The sequence below is a fragment of the Nematostella vectensis genome, chromosome 10 (genome assembly GCF_932526225.1).
Source record: "Nematostella vectensis chromosome 10, jaNemVect1.1, whole genome shotgun sequence".
Lineage (NCBI taxonomy): Eukaryota > Metazoa > Cnidaria > Anthozoa > Actiniaria > Edwardsiidae > Nematostella > Nematostella vectensis.
The window spans coordinates 11,406,085-11,426,299 of NC_064043.1; the positions used below are offsets into that span (position 1 = coordinate 11,406,085).

The 20,215-nt window shown below is 40.5% G+C and overlaps 1 protein-coding gene across 1 annotated transcript; it reads left to right on the forward strand.

Moving 5' to 3' along the window:
• Nucleotides 1-4,350: 4,350 nt before the first annotated feature.
• Nucleotides 4,351-18,548, forward strand: LOC5510578 (eukaryotic translation initiation factor 5B). Its single transcript, XM_048733771.1, has 23 exons — nucleotides 4,351-4,713; nucleotides 4,871-4,943; nucleotides 5,402-6,032; nucleotides 6,481-6,794; nucleotides 7,190-7,237; nucleotides 7,331-7,556; nucleotides 8,030-8,080; nucleotides 8,533-8,645; nucleotides 9,137-9,188; nucleotides 9,267-9,298; nucleotides 9,732-9,890; nucleotides 9,960-10,067; nucleotides 11,313-11,423; nucleotides 11,773-11,840; nucleotides 12,497-12,638; nucleotides 12,874-13,005; nucleotides 14,406-14,882; nucleotides 15,227-15,358; nucleotides 15,945-16,021; nucleotides 16,199-16,331; nucleotides 16,659-16,829; nucleotides 17,503-17,661; nucleotides 18,019-18,548. Exons 1-23 carry the CDS (start codon nucleotides 4,670-4,672, stop codon nucleotides 18,124-18,126), a joined length of 3,561 nt encoding a protein of 1,186 aa, XP_048589728.1. The 5' UTR covers nucleotides 4,351-4,669; the 3' UTR covers nucleotides 18,127-18,548.
• Nucleotides 18,549-20,215: the final 1,667 nt, after the last annotated feature.

The following is a 20,215-nucleotide window of genomic DNA, read 5'->3' on the forward strand; positions in this document are numbered from 1 at the left end:
CACTATTTCGATAACTGTAATAATGACTCTTTTGAGATACCAATAACTCAAACGGTTATAGGGTTAGGGGGATCACACTTATCACAGCATTATGAGTCATCGGGAGTTTAGAAATGTATAATCTTATGATAAATGGTTTTGATTGCAACACAACGGGTCTACTAAACCTAAAAAAGATCACCCGCTTTTAATCATATTCAGTATTTGGTTCGAGTTTAAGGAAATATAAATTAGTTAGAGGGAAATCCGAGTTGATAGCTTAAGAGACATCGGGATTCAGCTATGTCTGGACAACTATTCTAACATTCATTCGTGTGAATGAATGAACAAGAAGCCGTTTACTGTAAATTTGGCTATTGAAACAGGCGTCTGAGGGATGTAGTATATATGTAGTATATATATCGCAGACTCGTAACACAATGTGCACACTCACCTCAATACCAACAGGCATTTTTCATAAAGTGATAAAGAGAAGTCTTTTTTTGTGTCTCAGTATTTGTTTGTTTGATTCGTTACTTGCGCGCGCGTTGAACAATTATTGAGATGCACGTTTGTTAGCCGCGCGCGGTACAAGTCCAGGCTTATTCGTGTTTTGACTTTTGTTATTCATAAATGAGCAAATAGAAAAAAATATCTAGACGAATAGAATGCGAAGGATTTTCGTGAATTGATGGTGACAAAGTTTAATCTCACGTTGGGGTGAAACAGGGATGCAACCTAAGCCCAACCCTTTTCAACATCTTCATCAATGATATTCCAGAAATATTCTCCTCATCGTGCGACCCAGTAAAACTCGATAATACATCAAACCTTAACTGTCTCCTCTATGCTGATGATTTGGTTATACTATCTGACTCAGCCACCGGTCTAGAAAATTGCCTCCAGAAACTATAAACGTACGCAAATAAATGGAAGCTCACAGTTAATATGAAAAAATCTAAAGTATTAGTTTTTGGTCCGCAACAATGCCGGCGACAATTTACAACAGGTAAATGGGACTACGGCCATTAGAATGTGTAGACGAATACACATATCTAGGTCTGAAGTTTCATTTCTGGGAAAATTTTAAAAGTGCCCTAAAAAGTCTATACAACAAAGCCACACGTGTATACCACTATTTAAATCCGTACTTAAAAAGTACTGTTGAAATTGTTTTCGTCACTTGTTGTACCAGTATTATTGTACGGTTGTGAAATTTGGGGTACATGCCTTTTAGGAAGGGCTTCATCATATGAAATTTTTTAGACTAAATTTTTCAAAGTATCCAATGATTTCGAAAAACTACAACTTAAGTTTTTCAAGCTTATACTAGGAGTCCACTCAAAAACTACAAATTTAACTATATATGGAGAACTGGGAAAAGCCCCACTAATAGTACAAATTTCTTCCCTGGTGGCAAAATATTGGTGCCGAATAAAAAGTAGGATATATGAAAACACCTTAGTGGGGGAAACGGCGAAGATCAGCCTTTCTTCAACATCTAATGTCCCTGTAAGGTTTATCAATTCCCTATTTGCTTGGTGTGATTTAAAGACACTACAGGAAATAGATATTGAAGGCCAACAAATTCATACCCTAGAAAAATATATTAAGAAGGTACTATATAAAAGTTATGCAACATTTTGGAGAACCCAGGCACAGTTAAATCAAAATAGTGGAAAGCTACGCACTTATTGCAAGATCAAGACAAATTTTAAACTAGAAAAATATTTATCAGAAGCTAATGTTAGACGCCGACAATCTATGACTAGATTGCGTGTCTCGGCACAAAAACTAGCAATTGAAACAGGCCGCTATAAAAATTTACCTTATGAATTAAGGATTTGTGAAAAATGTGAAAAAAAAGGTTGGGGATGAGTACCATACCTTAATGGAATGCGACTATGTCAATGATATACGTCGAGTATTTTTTAATGATCTATTTGCAATCAATAACTCTTTCAAACTGTTAAGGCCAATATACCTTTTTTTTGTATATTATGAGCTTAACAGATGACTCCATTACGAGCCTAGTCCTGAAATTTTGTGATGATGTAATTAAATATTATGAATAGAGGATAGAGGATAGGCATATAAGCCAACCTACTTTGTATATTATCCTGATATACCTGTATTGGTATTTATTGGAATAAAGTTATTATTATTAGTCAAACTCCCATGTTATAAACGTTTTTATTATATACATACCGAGATTTACGCGCCTAAAAACCGAGACCACTTATTCGGTTCGATCTCGCAGTTATGTGTATTCATTCGCTGCGCTCGTTCGTTTGTTTTACACAACTCGTGAATAAAAATCGTACGCGCTCACCAACGGTGAAATAACTTATTTATTATATACATACCGAGATTTAAAATGAGCGAAAAGAACTTTCAGATAGAAAACATATCTATATTTATTTTCTTTCAAAGGAAAACAACGCGCGGTCGGCAAGGAGAGTTGCACTCAATTGAGCGAGAGAATGCAATTTTGAATACAAAGCGTTCAAAATGGAAGACAATAGATTTGATACTCTCAATGACACTGTAGAGGATTATGTAAAAAAGTCTTGAAAACAAAATACAAAGGAAACAACCGAGCGAGATGTAAAGCTGTTTAAAACGCTATCTAACACCACAGTCTCGTGCGTGACATTATGCACCAGTCAATTGACAGCCCGGCCCCCCGACCCCCGGGACATACCGGGGAAGTAACGCGGTCACGCGGGGATTTAACACCTGTTTAACACCTGTAATCCACCGGGGGGGGGGGGATTTAACAGAATCCTCAAAAGGCCGGGAAAGGATGCGGTGAAATAACGCTTTACCGTACGTTGCGTCTGAAGGTAAGCGGAGTTATTCTTATCCACCGCGGGGGGGGAGAGGCTGGGAGGAGGGGGAGGCCGCGCCGCTTAAAGAAAAAAAAAAAAAAAAAAGACTAAACAAGTCAAATGTCAGCCCCCCACTTTTCAACATGCTCCGCGGTTCCAGTGTACAATTGAAGTATGGTTTTCTATAGTTGGTCGTTATCGGAAAACACCGGGGCCATGAACAGGGGGTTAGCAGGGAAAGTAACGAGCACTTAGCATCAGATGAATGTTACTTTCCCCGCTATGTCCCGGGGGTCGGGGTGCCGTGGTTTCAATTGACTGGTGCATTAGCGAGACCAAGAGAGCATAAGATATCTTATGCTCTCTTTCGATCTCTTGGCGAGACAGATTCTGTCTTCAACTTAACCGTCGAACAGCACAAACCTCGTTGTCTTCTTTTTTGCGAACTGTTATAAAGAACTCGCCGAGAAACTTGTTCAGCTCTTGAGAAATTCATGGAACCGGGCACATCGTGTTTGGTCTTCTTCTTTGTATTTTCGTTTTCTTGTCCGTCTATGAACTCTTCTATTGACAATTCTATGCTCTGAAAACGGGTAGTCAACTGATTTGAAGCCATCTTACTAAAGTAAAAAAGGAATGGCGAGCCAACTGAGACACATCAAGGAGTTTCGAGCAAGTCATCGAGCAAACGAAACGATTTCACTCACAAGTGAAACTAATGATATAGCCAATCAGAACACCGATACGGCGTTTTTCACTAGTGGAGCTCTCGGTAGGTAATTCATAAATCGCGCCATGTCAATCAATAGCCAAGCACAAAAGGGATGATTCGCTGTTTACGCCTGACTACTAGCTAAAATTGAAATCGGCAAAGGCCAAGATCTAAAGCATAATAGAATGACAACTTGGTAATTTTCTTATATTTTTTTTTAGTAAATATTGCCGTAGGGGGGATGGGGCATTTATTTGTGTGACAAACATTGACTAAAGACTGTCACAGTAACTGATTTTCTCTTTTGGTTACAAGTCATAAAGTTTACGAAGCCCCTGGGGTCTGCTCACGTTTAAAATGACAAGAAATCGTGCAATTTTTCCAAAAAAAGAATATATTAGTTTCCTTATATGGAAGTGACCGCATTTGGCCAATACGACAATTTTTGCCTAAATTTTCTTGATATGGTAGGGGGCATTTATTTGTGTGACAAACATGATTGCCAGACATGGGTTTTTGTGGAGGTGTAGCGTAATCGGTGAATGGGTCAGCTAGTTTTGGCGCGGATTGTAGGCTTCTAAACTTTCATATTTCCATGGAATTGTTTCGGTTATCCGCTTGCCATTTTATTTGGGGGGGGGGCACGTTTAGGCTCGATAAAGCGCGCGGAGTCTATTCGCGCTACACGGCATGACATCCTAGATTTCTTCTTTTGGCATAAGTCAGTTTAAAGGGGAATGTCTTTATTATCAGAACGTAACCTAACAAATTCTGTTCCTCCTGCCCTTGCTCGTTTGAACAATTTTCAGTTTTAGGCTTTCCCGGCTAACAAATTGAGTGAGAGACTGGACCGGACGATCCGCTGACGAAAGAACTCGAATCCATGTGGAAATATCCTACGATTTCCTCAAAAGATTTCCACGTTTTTCTTATTGATATAACTAGTATACGCCGATAAAATCGTTTCAGCCCTTACATAAGTACCTTATTGCTTAAAACTCGTGCCGGAAGGCGAAAATTTAAATGACATTGCATCGAAACTTTGTCGTTTTTGAAAGTGATCCAAGCAAGAGACGAAGGATAGAGATTTCATTCAGTGAACGGAAACGAAGGAAAAACTCTATATTATTATCAGCTATCAATAGAAATGGGAAAACCCAAGAAAGGAAAGAAGAAAGCCAACGATGACTGGTATGAATTTTGTATTATAATAGTTTTTGATGCGTAAAATCACAGCGGTTAAGTTTTTTTTGGAGAATAATATGATATCGAATCAAATGCCCACGTGAAAAATATGACGTCGATATTTGAATTTATGCGCTAAGCTGGTCCTTGTTTTCATTTGAAGGGAAGACGATGTCTTAAATGATCTCGAAGCACTAAAAGAACCAGATGAATCAAAGACAACCCAGTCTGCCGCTGTAAGTCGAAATTTATGAGAATACTAAATTTAATCAATTTATAATGGGTTTATAGTTAAGTCTTTAGATTTACCCAATTTTCACAGGAAATGTGACGATTCAGGTAAGATCGTACCTTAGGGTTTTCTGCAAGTTTTGCCAAACTTGAACCTGTCTCGCGAAACAATGTCCCCTGTCTCACAGAACTCTCGCACCTATCTCACAAAATACTTAGGCTATGTCACGTAAAGCTCACAGCCATCTTGCCTCATCTTATTCCCAATTTATTGTTTTGGACTTTAGTGGTTACAGCTACCATTTCACAATCCAATTCACACAAAGCATTTATTTCCACCAGCTAATTCAAGCAATCAACTCAAATAAATTTTAGTTAAAAAAGTATCAGACTTTCCTTTACAAATAGACCATCGGTTAAAAAAATGAGTGTTTAATTGATTGGTATTCTTTAATCTCCACAGCCCCCTACAGCAAGCAGGTTCCAGGCATTAGACATTGAGGAACCGGCAGAGGAAGCAAATGATGACGACAACGATGACTTTGCTTTGTCAGCATCATCTGGAAAGAACAAGAAAAAAGATAAAAAAGACAAAAAACAGAAGAATAAGATAGATGACGACAAAGAGGACAAATTAACCAACACATCAACACCCAGTGAAAATGTGAGCCCAGATAAACTACCCTCTGATCATGGAAATAATTTAGATCAGGGTGATGATGACTTTGATACTAATGTATATTCAAAAAAAAGCAAAAAAGGGAAAAAGGGAAAGAAAACAGACATTGCTGATTTAGCTGTTGCTGGTGATGAACTAGCAGAACCTTCTATATTGGAACCCCAGAAAGCTTCGAAGAAAGAGAAAAGCTTAGATGCTGATGGTGTAGGTGATGACGAGGAGGACGATGGTCCTGTTATAAAAACAGCTGCTCAGAAAAAAGCTGAGAAAAAGGAAAGAGAAAAGAAAAAGAAAGCTCAAGAGAAGGAGCGCCAGAAGGCTAAGGCTGCGGCAAAGAAAGAAGAAAAGCCAGAGCAGGAGGGGAATACTGAAGCTGAGAACGAAGTTAAGAAAGCTCCCGAGGTGACAACACAAGGTAAACTGAGTAAAATACAAAACAATTCACCTAACGCTGCTATTCAACTCGCAAAAATAATCAAATCTAACTTTGGCAGAGACCAGATACCAGTGAGTCATTTTCCCTATTTTAGTTAAAGTTCTTTATGTTCTGACTATCAAGTAAAATAGTATATTTCATCTTAATAACAGTGGAGTGTGTTCTTACAACAGTGATTATCAATGCAGAAAGTAGCAAACCCAATCAACTTTTATTATTAAACTTTACTTTTACTTTTAAACTCAATGTACCCTACAATGAAAAAGGCTCCATATGCTTATGCGCAAAATAACCATTTTCTGTGATGGATAATTCATATTTTAATAAAACCGAAACATCAGTACTGCACATTTCAGATCCAGAGTCTTGGAAGCAAACAAGCAAATGTTCCATCTACCTCAGCTGATAAATAACCATTGTTTTGTAGAAGCAGACACGCCCGGATCTGAACCTCCTGCTGAAGAGCCTGCTAAACCAGACAGCGCTGCAGAGCAGGAGGAGGGCAAAGAGGGGGACGAAGACGAGGATGGGGAGGGTGGCGATAAGAAAAAGAAGAAGAAAAAGAAGAAGAAGAAAGGTGTGGAAGAGGAGGAGAAAAAAGTCAAAAAGCCTAATAAGGCCCTCGTAAAACAGATGCAGCAACAACTAGAGCAACTCAAACTTGAGGAAGAACGGCAAAGACAGGCCGAAGAGGAGAAGATTCGACAGCGGGAAGAAGCAGAGGCCAGGAGGCTAGAAAAGGTATTTGTCACTCAATTGTGTTAGCGTGATCTGAGCATGACTTTTTACAATTGGCAAAGAAACAAAGTCTGTTTGATTGCACAATTCTAACACCATAGTTTGATATTCTCTGAGATCATACATAATACCAGTTAGCATTTTACAGTCAAGTCTTATTTATCTGGACATTGTGGGTAAGGTTTGATTGTATAATACCACTACAACTTTAACTGTATACTAAGCTAGTCTCAAAAACCAATTTGTTATTTAGATTCAATTATATTTCAAAAAATCCTTCAATATCTTCTGATGACTTAGTTGATGATTTATTTGTTTTAGATCATATACCTGACCCCTTTTTGTGTTTTGAAGCAAAATTTCTTAACAAATAGTTGATTATATATTTACTTTGCTAGCTTCGTCTGGAACAAGAGAGAAAGGACAAGAAAAAACAAAAGGAAAAGGTTGGTAAATGATGCTGATAGATCAACACAACATACCCGCACTAAATTTTTCCCATCATGCTTTTTAATTGATATAAAATTATCATCTTATAGGACAGGAAAGCCAGACTAAAACAAGAGGGGAAGCTCCTTAGTAAGGCTGAAAAAGAGAAGAAAGCCAAACAACAAGCTATGCTGGAGGCTATGAAGCAACAAGGCATTGAGATTCCCGCTCTAATGAAGGCTGAGGAACAGGACACTGTTAAGAAGCCAGTGCGATATGGCGCAAGAAAAAAGAAGCCACAGCAGCATCAGCAGCAGGAGTCTGATAAACAGGAAGGTACCGCTCCAAACACACCCTTTGCCCCTTGGTGTTTTCATTGCAGAGAAGCATGCGATTTAGAGTGGTGTGATAACTCATTTTTTTTAGGTGTTAGGAATTGTATATCCATCATGCTTTGGATAATTACATTAAATGGCAGTCCCTTTTTCATAAATCTAGAGAACCAAACTGTATGTGTAGGACTCCTTAGGAGTTGGGGTCCATCTTTAATGTCTTACTACCACTTTGTTTAGGTAAAATGCGTGGCAGCACGCAATGGGCCTTCCTGAAATATCCATAAAATTGTACAGTTAAGCCTATTGCAGAGTAGTTCGGCCTATGGCTTCAATTCTTGAGTCAGCCCTTATCCTTTATCTTTCTTTCCTGGTTAGAGATTCTTTCAATATCATAACAATGGCATAGCAGGGACCGAAGAAGATATCCAACAATTCCATGTTTTTTTTTTCTTCAATTTTTTTTTTCTCTGGCAGATACTGAAATGAAAACAGATCAAGAAGGATCAGATTCAGAGAGGGCGACAGGTAGGAATCTTGATTGCTCTCATGTTCTCTTCAACAGTAGTTTCTTTGTTATTTTTACCCTTAGTCTTTTCCACCACCTAGTCTACTGTAATATACTGCCACATTTGTCCGGTCAAAGTATGTTTTCCTTATTGCCATCAATTTGTCTAAAAATTAAGTCTTTTAATACTCATATGATATTTTTTATTACCATCAATTTGTATGCATAATAACATTTGCCTATGGATTCTGTGCTATTATAAGTGAATAAGTTAATTATAATACCATATAGTTGTTTACTATAATTATTATGTACTCAAGCACAAAATACATAGGCCAATGCTCTGGAGTCTTTTCATGCATACCTGGCACTTTGCCATCAATGGTTCTTCTCACACATCAGGATGTTTCTGTCGCTGTGACCATTAATGTTTTCTTGAGTCTTCTCACAGACAATGTTGCTTCTGTTGCAGAGACAGCACCTGATGAAAGTGAAAAAGAGACCGAGACAGACGACACTAAAGAGACAGACGACACTAAAGAGACAGAGGACACTAAAGAGACAGAGGACATTAAAGCGAATGAGGTACTGGGGCACTTGCTATTCCAGACACCTGTTCAATTTGATCTTGTCAGGGCTGGGAAATAAGTGAAATAATATTTTACCATAAGTTTCCAGTTTTCTATAAAAAATCTCGTCCCTACCTTGCACAATCTCTTTGGACTAATGCGGCCCATAGCCAGGATTTTGCACAGGGTGGGGGGAGGGAAGGGGTTGTGTACCAATTTAGTCAACCATTTTGACTCTTTAGGTAGCTTGTCCTTGCTTGCAGTTACTAAGTGTTCCTTCATAAAAACGGACCTTCCAGACAAGTTCAGAAGAATGGAAGAACCCCCTGAACCCACTTTGCTACGGGCCTGCTTATTTGACATTTTAAGTCATAAAATTAAAATAATTCAATAAATGCCTTATACAGGTGGAATTTGCAGCCCTGGGTTCACACTAGAATATTCAGTTAAGACCTGTCAAATTCATTGGTTTACATTTTTATTGAAATACTGTTGTCTTCCTGCCAGATCAAAGATGCCTGGGATATAGAATCTGATCATGAACAAGAAACTCCTGCTGGTAAGGAAGTTAAAACAGTTAAAGATCAAATAAGATTAGGTCTTTTAACCTCTTGCTCTTGTTTCATTTTTTATTCAGCTGATGAGAAAGTTACACATACTATAAAAGAGGTATGTCTCAAGTTTTGTACATTCTTCGACTTTGTACAGTGGCTGTCCTAATTTAGCTGACCATAATGTGAGAGTATTGAGTTCTAAAAAAAATGGTGAATGGTCATGTGCTTTATCTGTATGTCAGAGGAATCGATGGGGGGTGGGGGTGTGAAGGGATCGTGATTTCAAAGGGGGTGGTGTACCTAGATTGGTGTAGCATAAAGACAATTAAAAAAATTATGATATTGTCCTTTATCAAGCAACTAATTTATACAAGTAACACTATTTGGGTACATGTAAAAGCTGCACATTTATGTAAAAAACACATCCAGTGCGGTAAGGGGTGAGCACTCCACCGCCCCTCCCCGTCAGCTGCCCCTGTTCCTCAACTGTAAATTTTGTGTTATATTTCCTGCCTAAAAAAATAAACTAGGACTGTATGTCTTGTAAGCGTAATAAGTCTGAAAGTAGCAGTGTTGGTAATGAGGAGGAGGAGAGCAGTGAGGATGATGATGATGAAGACGATGATGAAGAGGATGATGACGGAAATGAATCATCTTCAGAGGAATCCTCAGATGATGAACCAGAAACAGTGGCAGAAAGAATCAATGTAAGGAGAAGCACATTTTTTATTGTGACTTTGGTTTTAAAAATATTGACCAGTCTTTTTTGACTTCAGAAAAGAAGAGTCCAGGCTGAGTTGAAGCGTAGTACAGATCACCTTAGGTCGCCCGTGATTTGTGTGCTCGGCCATGTTGACACTGGCAAGACCAAGATCTTAGACAAGGTAATTTAACAGTTAAAACATTGGTATTTCACGTAATGCTTTATAGCTTATAACATAAGCTTTATAACTTATAATGTTTGATAAAATCTGCCTGACAGTGGTCACTTGTAATAATTGTAGCAACGTTATGTGACTGTAAGTAGTTTTTTTGTAATATTTGTAGCAATGTAGTGTAGCAGATAGTAGTCTTTTGCGTGGTCAGATCTATTTTCAGATATTTGGCTTAAAAATAATTATATGCTATAGCATGGCACGAGGGGAATTTAGTGATTAAATGTCCCCACAACCGAGGGATGATTAGTTGAAGTCCCACATTTAATCACTAAATTCATCGAGATGCCATGCTATAACTTTGTAATACAATGATCACCAAGGAAATAAACTCGCAACTACGAGTAATATTAGGTTGGATGAGCCAACACGGTTCAGTGGATCAGGGGCCGGTTCCTGAAAAGCAGATCAGTGGTAACCCACTATTAAATCTTCGCCCCCGGATTAGTTCTGTTTCCGCAACGCTGGGTTAGTTTGGAGGTTAAACCTGACTAATCCTGCTTGCGAAGTGGGTTAACTCGCTAACCTATGGTGTAGTTGGCGTAACACAGGCCTCTCAAACTTTGTGGTGGAACTAAAATTTCATAAAATGAAGTTGCTGACAAAAAAGACTTTACACAAAAACAATTAGAGATTTGTCATGTGACCTTCGTTGCAATGTTATGCTGCCTCGAAAATTGTGCTGGGACACACAGAAAATTACATAAAAATTTATACTTGAAATGAATCTGTCTTGCTAGTGTCACGCATCAACTCGAATCCTGCAAATGACATTTTTCGCAATGAAATGGATGTAATTAAAAGTGATGTAGAGGTGTTTTTTTTTTTGGTTTCTCTGTGAAAATAAAACAACCAAAGGTAAATTTGAGTTGCTCTCTGTTGATCACTGTGGGTATCCTGTGTGAATTTTACTCGACAAGCCAGTTTTTCACTCACTTAATCCAGGGTTAGTAAAACGGGGGATTACTTGGCTTTTTGTTTCGTAGGTTAGCTAACCTACGATTAGCGAATTTTATCCCTGGATTAGGCACTGATCGAGGGTTAAGTTAATCGGCATTTCAGGAACCGGCCCCAGGGCATTGAATATGCATTGTTTTTCTTATCCCCCCACTTTTTGGAGCTCCTGGATCCCCCCCCCCCTTGTTTTGTAATATTTGCATTGATGTATTGTGACTGTTAACTTTCTCTGTCTAGATTCGGCACACCCATGTCCAGGATGGTGAGGCTGGTGGAATCACACAGCAGATTGGTGCGACCATGGTACCACTGAACGCCATCCGCATACAGACTAAGATGGTTAAAGAGGTACAATGCATTACAGCTTTATAGACCTTTTGTGAAAATTGATAAAACCCACAGAGGGGGCAAGGAAGGGAAGGAACATTATAGTAAAAAAAAAAAAAAGAAAAAAGAAAAACAGAGAAGAGTATATTGCGTTGCTGGCAAACCCCACTTTTTGCAGGTCTGTAATTGAACGTAGACTAAATGCTTATCATAGTAGAACTTGCAATCCATCTTTTTTTGTTCTGCTGTAGTTTTAGTCACTTTTTATAAATCATATCAGGCAAACTGTTCAGGCAAACTTCCTATTAAGATATCTTTCCGCTATCATGCAGTATGAGAAGTAGAATTTATCCTGTGCTGTTATGTTTAGTTCCAGGAGTTTGATATCAAGATTCCTGGTCTTCTAATTATTGACACACCGGGCCATGAGTCATTCAGGTGAGTGTTTGCTTTTTGTACATACTTGCCTATAGCATCTTTGGCACATATTACATACATACTGTACTTGCCAATGGCATGCTTGCATGTGTGGCTTATACATACTTGCCTAAATCATGCTTGCATGTTTGGCTTATATATACTTGTCAAAGGCATGCTTGCATGTTTGGCTTATACATACTTGTTTATAGCATGCTTGCATGTTTGACTTATACATACTTGCCTATAGCATGCTTGCTTGTGTGGCTTATACATACTTGCCTATAAAATGCTTGCTTGTGTGGCTTATACATACTTGCCTATAGCATGCTTGCTTGTGTGGCTTATACATACTTGCCTATTGCATGCTTGCTTGTGTGGCTTCTACATACTTGGCCATTGCATGCTTGCTTGTGTGGCTTATACATACTTGCCTATAGCATGCTTGCTTGTGTGGCTTATACATACTTGCCTATTGCATGCTTGCTTGTGTGGCTTATACATACTTGCCTGTAGCATGTTTGCTTGTGTGGCTTATACATACTTGCCTATAGCATGCTTGCTAGTGTTTATAGCCTGCTTGCATGTGTAGCTTACACACACTTGTGAATGGCATACTTGCCTGTGTTTATGGCATGCTTGCATGTGTGGCTGATTTGGTCTTGTTTGCTTTATAGTAACCTCCGTTCCCGTGGCTCGTCCCTTTGTGACATGGCAATTTTGGTTGTGGACATTATGCATGGCCTGGAGCCGCAGACCATAGAATCTATTAACTTGTTAAAGAAGAGGAAGACCCCATTTGTGGTGGCTCTAAACAAGGTCAGTATATCAACATTTTGTTTTAATCTGTCCCGAGTCAAACTTGGTCTATATATTTGTTATGTTAAATAATGGGCGGTAATAATAAATAGTTCGACCATCTGTAAGAAACTGCCTCAAAATTTGTGCTTTCCTCAAGGTTATACAGTTTTCTGCTGTAGCTGTTACCTGTGAATGTTCTCGTTGTGTATTGTAAAACAGCTAGTGCAACCAAGATAAAACCTTTCTTTTTCAGGTTGACAGATTATTTGAATGGAAGCGGGGCCCTGACTCTAGCATAAGCAACACCATCAAGAAACAAAAGCGTAACACCAAGCAGGAGTTTGAGGAGCGGGTCGCCATAGCAACTAGAGAGTTTGCTGAACAGGTTTGTTATCAAGGTTTAATTTGTTCTATTTGGAGCCTAGTATGGATTCACTCTGCTGCCGAATTCTCCTGATTTCTTATTGGCCTTGCAACTCTACATTTTATTTTCCTGTGTTTCTATATCCTATTGGCATAGTGTTTCTATATCCTATTGACCTTGTGTCCCTATATCCTATTGGCCTTGTGTCCCTATTTCCTATTGACCTTGTGTCCCTATTTCCTATTGACCTTGTGTCCCTATATCCTATTGGCCTTGTGTACCTATATCCTATTGGCCTTGTGTCCCTATATCCTATTGGCCTTGTGTCCCTATATCCTATTGCCTTGTTTTTCCTATATCCTATTGGCCTTGTTTTTCCTATATCCTATTGGCCTTGTGTTCCTATATCCTATTGACCTTGTGTCCCTATATCCTATTGGCCTTGTGTCCCTATATCCTATTGGCCTTGTGTCCCTAAATCCTATTGGCCTTGTGTTCCTATATCCTATTGGCCTTGTGTTCCTATATCCTATTGGCCTTGTGTTCCTATATCCTATTGGCCTTGTGTCCCTATATCCTATTGGCCTTGTGTCCCTATATCCTATTGGCCTTGTGTCCCTATATCCTATTGGCCTTGTGTTCCTATACCCTGTTGGCCTTGTGTTCCTATACCCTATTGGCCTTGTGTCCCTATATCCTATTGGCCTTGTGTCCCTATATCCTATTGGCCTTGTGTCCCTATATCCTATTGGCCTTGTGTCCCTATATCCTATTGGCCTTGTGTCCCTATATCCTATTGGCCTTGTGTTCCTATATCCTATTGGCCTTGTGTCCCTATATCCTATTGGCCTTGTGTCCCTATACCCTATTGGCCTTGTGTCCCTATATCCTATTGGCCTTGTGTCCCTATATCCTATTGGCCTTGTGTCCCTATACCCTATTGGCCTTGTGTCCCTATATCCTATTGGCCTTGTGTCCCTATATCCTATTGGCCTTGTGTCCCTATACCCTATTGGCCTTGTGTCCCTATATCCTATTGGCCTTGTGTCCCTATATCCTATTGGCCTTGTGTTCCTATATCCTATTGACCTTCTGTCCCTATATCCTATTGGCCTTGTGTCCCTATATCCTATTGGCCTTGTGTCCCTATATCCTATTGGCCTTGTGTCCCTAAATCCTATTGGCCTTGTGTCCCTATATCCTATTGGCCTTGTGTCCCTATATCCTATTGGCCTTGTGTCCCTATATCCTATTGGCCTTGTGTCCCTATATCCTATTGGCCTTGTGTCCCTATATCCTATTGGCCTTGTGTTTCCAGACACAAAGAGGAACAATCACTGTTTTTACAGTCTTTACTCTAACTTCTAGACACAGGTTGGTTTCCCTTTGCTCATTTATTGTACATTCCATGTTGATAATAGGGGCTGAACGGCTGCTTATACTACGATAACAAGGACCCTCGCTCATACGTGTCGCTAATTCCAACCTCTGCGCACTCCGGCGATGGCATGGGGGACCTCATCTCGCAGATAGTGATTTTGACCCAAACAAGGCTTGCACAGAGGCTCTCGTACTCAGAGGAACTCGAGGGCATGATCCTAGAAGTCAAGGCCCTTCCTGGACTTGGTACCACTATTGATGTCATTCTGGTCAATGGTACCTTGCACGAGGGTGACACCATCATTGTACCTGGCATTGATGGTCCGATAGTCACCCAGATCCGTGCCCTTTTGACCCCTCAGCCACTCAAAGAGCTGAGAATCAAGAGTCAGTACATCAACCACAAGGAGATCAAAGGTGCGCAGGGCGTCAAGATAGCCGCAAAAGATCTGGAAAAAGCGTTGGCTGGGATACCTTTGCTGGTGGCGCAGAGGGAGGACGAGGTCGAGCATTGTAAGGTGAGGATGTGAACTAACAATTGCCAATCGTGTATATCTGATTGGTCAGCGTTTCCTTTAATCTACTCATTTCGGGGATACTTTGATTTTTTTAGACATTTGACGTGCCTGGGGAGCAGAACTTTTTATAGTCTTTTTATAGTACCTTATTTCATCTTTTCATGACATTTCTGCGACATGAGAATTTCGCGATTTTGAGCTTGTTAATATTTCATTTTCCCGTTTTCGCTCAATTTCGCTATTTTATCCAATACAAAAAAATATCAAGATATCATAATCGACAGGACATATTCGCAATGCCTGCTGTGTCGTGTTGGTTTATAATTAGTGGTTTGTGTCAATAGGCTCAAGTGAGCAAGTTCCTGGCAGATGTGCTCAAGTCAATCCACTTGTCCGATCGCGGCGTATATGTGCAAGCCTCTACTCTCGGATCCCTAGAAGCGCTCCTCGAGTTTCTCAAGGTCTCCAAGATTCCCGTAAGTATTAACCCATTCTCCCCTGCCCTGGCCACACACACACACTGCCACCACTTCTGTAATCTCTACTAGAGTTCCTCAAGGTCTACAAGATTTTCGTAAGTATTAACCCATTCTCTCCTGCCCTGGCCACACACACACACTGCCACCACTTCTGTAATCTCTACTAGAGTTCCTCAAGGTCTCCAAGATCCCCGTAAGTATTAACCCATTCTCTCCTGCCCTGGCCACACACACACACACTGCCACCACTTCTGTAATCTCTACTAGAGTTCCTCAAGGTCTCCAAGATTCCCGTAAGTATTAACCCATTCTCTCCTGCCCTGGCCACACACACACACTGCCACCACTTCTGTAAGAACAACTAGAGTTCCTCAGGTCTCCAAGATTCCCGTAGTATTCATGGTTGGTCATACTATTTATATGCAGCTTCTTGTATTCACGTTGTTAGTGGTTGGAAGCTATTAAACGCTTTTCGTCTACATCACTGTGCACCCTTTCGGCAGACGCCGCCGCAGTATATCTATGTTTTATGTTTACTTGAAGGGAATAAAAGGTTGACGTGTGTTGTGCTGTCTGTTTTCAGTACGCAGGTGTGAATATCGGTCCTGTTCACAAGAAGGACGTGATGAAGTGTTCCATCATGTTAGAGCACGACGTGCAGTAAGTGACGCCATGCGATCAAGTGTTCTGTCCTTATCTATTAGGCCCTATCTATTAGGCCATCACATACCAAATTTCATAATCATTAAGAAAGATATGCGTCGAGGCTTGTGATCAAGTATTCCACACTGTAATTATGATGGTTAACTTGACACCAAGGTTTTCTTTGTTCTGTAGGTACGCCGTCATCCTAGCGTTTGATGTGAAAATCGAGCGAGAGGCACAAGAGCTTGCTGACAACCTGGGTGTCACCATCTTCTCTGCGGATATCATCTATCACTTGTTTGACAAGTTCACCAATTACAGAGAGGTAATCGATCTTTCAAGTTGACCGACCAATTAAAACTATTGTTTTTACTATAAGACGGGTTATCCAAGCAACAGTTTTCACCCACAGGCAATAGCCGACTTCACTGAAAGATCGCGTGACGTTTTGAGTGGCAAACTCACTTCCAAATAAACACAAAAATGGCTACGACCGTCAGAGAGCCATAAGGACCATGAAAGAAAAAATAATGAAAAAGCCAACCGGAAAGTCACGCGATTTCTTGATTCAGGTCGCCTATTCAAGTGGTATCGCTATTTTAAAACTGTTGATATCGATTGGCCCGTGAACGCATGTTTTTCTTCTTTTCAGGAACAAAAGCGCAAGAAGCGCGAGGAGTTCCGTAGTGTGGCCGTGTTTCCCTGCAAGCTGCGGATTCTACCGCAGCACGTGTACAACACGCGGAGTCCTATCGTCGTGGGCGTGTCGATAGAGAGTGGGGTGCTGAAGGAAGGAACACCTGTCTGTGTGCCAAGTAAAAATGTAAGGCGCTGCAAGACAATCTATCATTATTGTCTTGGTTTTAAATTTAGAATGGGTGCTACGGGTTTTATTGGGATCTGTGGGCGAAGTGGGGTGATTACCAACCAACCTTTTTTTGGAGGGGGGGGGGGGGGATACAAGGAACTTGAAGAAGAACTTTAAGAGCTGTGGAGTTATACCCCTACTGGTCATTTTCTTATGCCTTTAAAAACATAAGAGGAGGCACCGGCACCCCTGGCCCTTTTAGGCGTTACGGCACTGGTTACGGCACGGCACTGGTTGACAAATGCGCGCAAAGTTTACTGTGGATTCATTTCGCAAGTTTTTTTTTTATTGTTGCTTGTTCATAAATATTGATGCCGTAGCAAGATTTACGGTAAACTTAAGTTCGCTGGTAAAACTTTGATCTTCTACACTGGCCGTTGGCCTGAGCTACCTGTCATTAGATGTAAATAATAAGCTCTCCTTGTATATGCATTCTTTGTATAGCCTTTTTTATATATAGCACTTTCTGTATATAATGTATGTGCTCAGTTTGTTCAATAACCTGATATACTGTGCATACTTTGTACATAGGAAAATAGCTAAGAAAATATATTCACATTCACGAGTTTTCTCATAGAGCCTTGTTTGCCTATTAGTTTGCTCATAGAGCCTTTTATAATTTTACCAGTTCATTGATATCGGCGTTGTCACCGGAATAGAAGCAAATCACAAGTCCCTAGAGGAAGCTCGCAAGGGCATGGAGGTGTGCATAAAGATCGAATCGACAGGAGACGCGCCAAAGCTCTACGGACGCCACTTCGACTACACAGATCTTATCGTCAGCAAAGTAAGTGATATTTATTCATGCGCTTGTATACATCTCTTAGCAGCGTCAAAGAATGGTGCAGCCTTGTACCCTTGAGCATGCCTCGGCCTAGTGAAATATTTTTAATTATATTAAGTCAACCTTTACGGTAGCTTACCTAAGTAACGTACCTAATGCAAACTCGCCTTGAGACATTATTGATGCTAGCGAAGCCAAGCCTACCGCAAAGGCAAGCCTCACGAGAAGTGATTGTATTTCGTTTGAAACCTACTTAGAATTTAAACTGATTATAAATAATGCCTCTTTCGGAGTACACTTAAAGAAGTACTGATTCTCCACCGATTATACATGCTCGACTATTTTTTATTATGATTTCAGATCAGCCGCACGTCAATCGATGCCGTCAAGGATTACTTTAGAGAGGACTTACAAAAGAGTGACTGGCAACTAATGATCGAACTTAAGAAACTCTTCCAGATTATGTGAACCAGTGTGCTGATATCACCGTACCGATTGGGGGCCCTGTTGCAGATCACCCATATTTGGGGGTAGTAGTGATTCTCCCCGGGTTTATACTTAAGAGACTAAAGTTTAAGTTGGGTTAAGGTTTTGGATGTGGGTTAACAGGCCATCCAAGTCTAATACCAGAAACAATGGACCACTTTCACAACTCGTTCCGTTGTACTCGATCGGCAGGTTCACTGCATGCGGGATACAGTTATGTGAACATTCGGTGCCATACGGAACGTGCCTTGTTTTGTGTTATTCATCTTATAAAACTTGGGTATAACTTGGTGTGTAAACACATCCAAGATTTTCGTTTTCTAGCGATGGTGCTGAGTGTAAAATTGTCGTTCTTGTCTTTCGTCAGCAATCACTAAATGAAATAAACTGTAAACCTGCTGAAATCGGGGCCTCATACTTTTCGCACTTTAGCCACCATCAAGTGTCCCAGTATACTTTGCGCACTCCCCGCAAATGGACCAGTTTACTTTGTGCACGTTTCCACAAATGGACCAGTTTACTTTGCGCACTCCCCACAAATGGACCTGTATAGTTTGCGCACTCCCCACAAACGTATCAGTTTACTTTGCGCACCTTTCCACAAATGGACCAGTTTACTTTGCCCACCTTTCCACAAATGGACCAATGTTCTTTGCGCACTCCCCACAAATGGGCCAGTTTCTGCACGTTTCCACAAATGGACCAGTTTACTTTGCGCACATTTCCACAAATGGACCAGTTTACTTTGCGCACGTTTCCACAAATGGACCAGTTTACTTTGTGCACGTTTCCACAAATGGACCAGTTTACTTTGCGCACTCCCCACAAATGGACCTGTATAGTTTGCGCACTCCCCACAAACGTACTAGTTTACTTTGCGCACCTTTCCAACAATGGACCAGTTTACTTTGCCCACCTTTCCACAAATGGACCGGTTTACTTTGCGCACGTTTCCACAAATGGACCAGTTTACTTTGCGCACGTTTCCACAAATGGACCTCCTTTTTTAGCACCTTTCCACAAACGGATCAGTATACTTCGCTCACTCCCCACAAATGGATCTGTATAGTTTGCGCACTCCCCACAAACGTACAAGTTTACTTTGCGCACCTTTCCAAAAATGGACCAGTTTACTTTGCACACCTTTCCACAAATAGACCAATGTTCTTTGCGCACTCCCCACAAATGGACCAGTTTGCGCACGTTTCCACAAATGGACCAGTTTACTTTGCGCACGTTTCCACAAATGGACCAGTTTACTTTGCGCACCTTTCCACAAATGGACCGGTTTACTTTGCGCACTCCCCACAAATGGACCAGTGTATTTTTCGCACATTTCCACAAATGAACGAGTACACTTTGCGCACATTTTGCGCATTGTTCCACAAATGGACTAGTATACTTTTGTGCAACGTTCCACATGTGGACATATTGTCTTTTGCGCAACTCTCCAAAAGTGGTACATTGTAGTTTGCGCACCCCCAAATGGACCTGTTTATTTTGCGCACCCCCAAATGGACCTGTTTATTTTGCGCACCCCCAAATGGACAAGTATATTTTGCGCGCTTTCCTAAATATTGGCTTGTTTACTTTGCGCACTTTCCCATAATTAGTCTACATTTCCCAAATCTGGAATGATCCAGCGTGTTTCGCGAAATCTCTAAGATTCCATTTTTTTAGCGCTTCTTCCCGTAAAATTTGAGGAACATTGATGCTTGCGCGCTTCCGAATAAAGGAGCAATTATACTTTGCGTGCATCTTTATAATGTGTACTGTGCTTTGCGCATTTTAAGCCGCGGGACTTTGGAGGGTGATGTCATGACTTGTGTGTGACTTGGATTATAGTGAGGAAGACTTGAGCAGCATCGTCCTCACTCTCTCGTCCGTTCCTATCTGTATCCAGTGACAAGACATTAACATAAATGGACCAATTCACCTTGTCTACCCTCCCGTATAATCTTTTATAGTGTAAATTGCGCGCCTCCTAAACAAATAATTGACCTAGTTTACATTGCGCGCCTTTTCAAGTTTCAGATGGCCCAACACGCTTTGCGTACGTTTCTCACACATG

Bases quoted from the DNA above. Each gene is read 5' to 3' on its own strand.
- LOC5510578 (XM_048733771.1), top strand. From the start codon at position 4,670: ATGGGAAAACCCAAGAAAGGAAAGAAGAAAGCCAACGATGACTG. The intron at 9,891-9,959 runs GTAAGGAGAAGC...TTTTGACTTCAG, and splicing joins CAGTGGCAGAAAGAATCAAT to AAAAGAAGAGTCCAGGCTGA. The intron at 11,424-11,772 runs GTACAATGCATT...TGTTATGTTTAG, and splicing joins AGACTAAGATGGTTAAAGAG to TTCCAGGAGTTTGATATCAA.